Source organism: Bos javanicus, chromosome 10 (assembly GCF_032452875.1).
Source record: "Bos javanicus breed banteng chromosome 10, ARS-OSU_banteng_1.0, whole genome shotgun sequence".
NCBI classification, from domain to species: domain Eukaryota; kingdom Metazoa; phylum Chordata; class Mammalia; order Artiodactyla; family Bovidae; genus Bos; species Bos javanicus.
Genome location: NC_083877.1, coordinates 27,160,914 through 27,162,586, shown reverse-complemented (window position 1 = coordinate 27,162,586; position 1,673 = coordinate 27,160,914). Strand labels below are relative to the sequence as shown.

The 1,673-nt window shown below is 41.2% G+C and overlaps 1 protein-coding gene across 1 annotated transcript; it reads right to left on the bottom strand.

Annotated features, from left to right (window-relative positions):
• Positions 1-280: 280 nt before the first annotated feature.
• Positions 281-1,222, bottom strand: LOC133255203 (olfactory receptor 4K13-like). Its single transcript, XM_061429749.1, has one exon. It carries the CDS (start codon positions 1,220-1,222, stop codon positions 281-283), a length of 942 nt encoding a protein of 313 aa, XP_061285733.1.
• Positions 1,223-1,673: the final 451 nt, after the last annotated feature.

The window sequence follows — 1,673 nt, the reverse complement described above, 5'->3', positions numbered from 1 at the left end:
TTAACATTTGATTTCAATTATTTGAAGAAATATTTAAATGGTCTTCCCTGGTGTCTCAGCCATAAGAATCTACCTGCCAGTCTAGGAAACAGGGGTTAAATCCCTGGATAAAGAAGATCTCCTGGAGGAGGATTTGGTAACCCACTGTATGGACAGTGGAGCCTTTTGGGATACCGTTCATGGGGTTGCAGGAGTCGGACAACACTGAGCAACTAAACAGTAACAATAACAACCCCCAAATTGCAGAGAATAAAAAACGATCATATACAACAGATAATATTTAGGGGGTGAGCCAGGAACCAATATGATGGTTGCTTAGTCTCTTAATGGCTGCCTTCATTTCCTGATTCCTCAGAGTATAAATAATTGGATTAAGGAGAGGAGTGATGATAGAGTAAAACACAGAAAGAAATTTATCTACAGAGTAACTATTAAATGAAAAAGCATAAATGAAGATAGCAGGGCCAAAGAAGAGAGTGACTACAGTGATGTGAGCAGAGAGTGTAGACAGAGCCTTAGAGGATGCACTGGAGGAGTGCTTCCAGATCGTGACCAGCATGACAATGTAGGATATGAGCAAGAGAATGAAGCAGATCAGGGACAAGAGCCCACTGTTCACGATCACCAAGAGCTCTAGGATGTAAGTATCAGTGCAGGCAAGCTTGATGACCAGGGGGAGGTCGCAAAAAAAGCTGTCCAATACATTGGGACCACAGAAAGGCAAACCCACCGTAAAAACCATCTGGCTTGTAGTATGGATAAGCCCGATCACCCATGAGAGCAGTAGAAACCCAGTGAGCACCCTGTGACTCATGATGGTCTTGTAGTGCAAGGGTTTGCATATGGCGACATACCTGTCAACGGCCATAGCTATCAGAAGAGACATCTCTCCACCCCCAAAGAAGTGCATAAAGAACATCTGGGTCATGCAGCCCCACCAGGAGATGGTCTTGTGTTTTCTAAGGAAGTCTGAAATCACTTTGGGAGTTGCAGCAGAAGAAAGACATAAATCAAAGAATGATAAATTTGCCAGAAAGAAATACATGGGGGAGTGAAGATGGTTATCAACTATCACAGAGATGACAATGAGGAGGTTTCCTACGATGATGGCGACATAGACAAGAAAGAAGATTGCAAAAAAGAGTATTTGAGTTTCTTGAGAAGTAGAAAGTCCCACCAAAACGAACTCAGAAACACTTGATCTGTTATTCAGAAGATCCATTCATCCTTCTGCAGAAGCTTTCTGAAAAGGAAAGCAAACAGTATGTGATAGGGACTAGCAGGTCAGGGAATCTAGTCTTAATCATCCTATTTCTTATTCAGGAAAGTAACCCTTTTTATAACATGACTGCTTTGTATATATGTTGCAACTGGAGATATCTTACAGAACCACAAGACCATAAACGTGTGGTGGTTATGAAATCAACTAGATTACATTTTTCTCTGGGTTAGTGCAAGGCAAGATCAGCTAGACATTGAGCAAACTTGTCTTCCTTCGTGTTCAGCTCCAGACTACACTCTGTATAACCACTTACTTTATTCGAGTTTTCAAAAGCATTAGGGGAATAGATTTTTTCTTTTGTGGGTTTCATATAATATATTTACTGACATATTTTGTTACATCCTACATTGGAGCTTCCATGGTGGCACTCCATGGAAAGTGGGAAAGAATC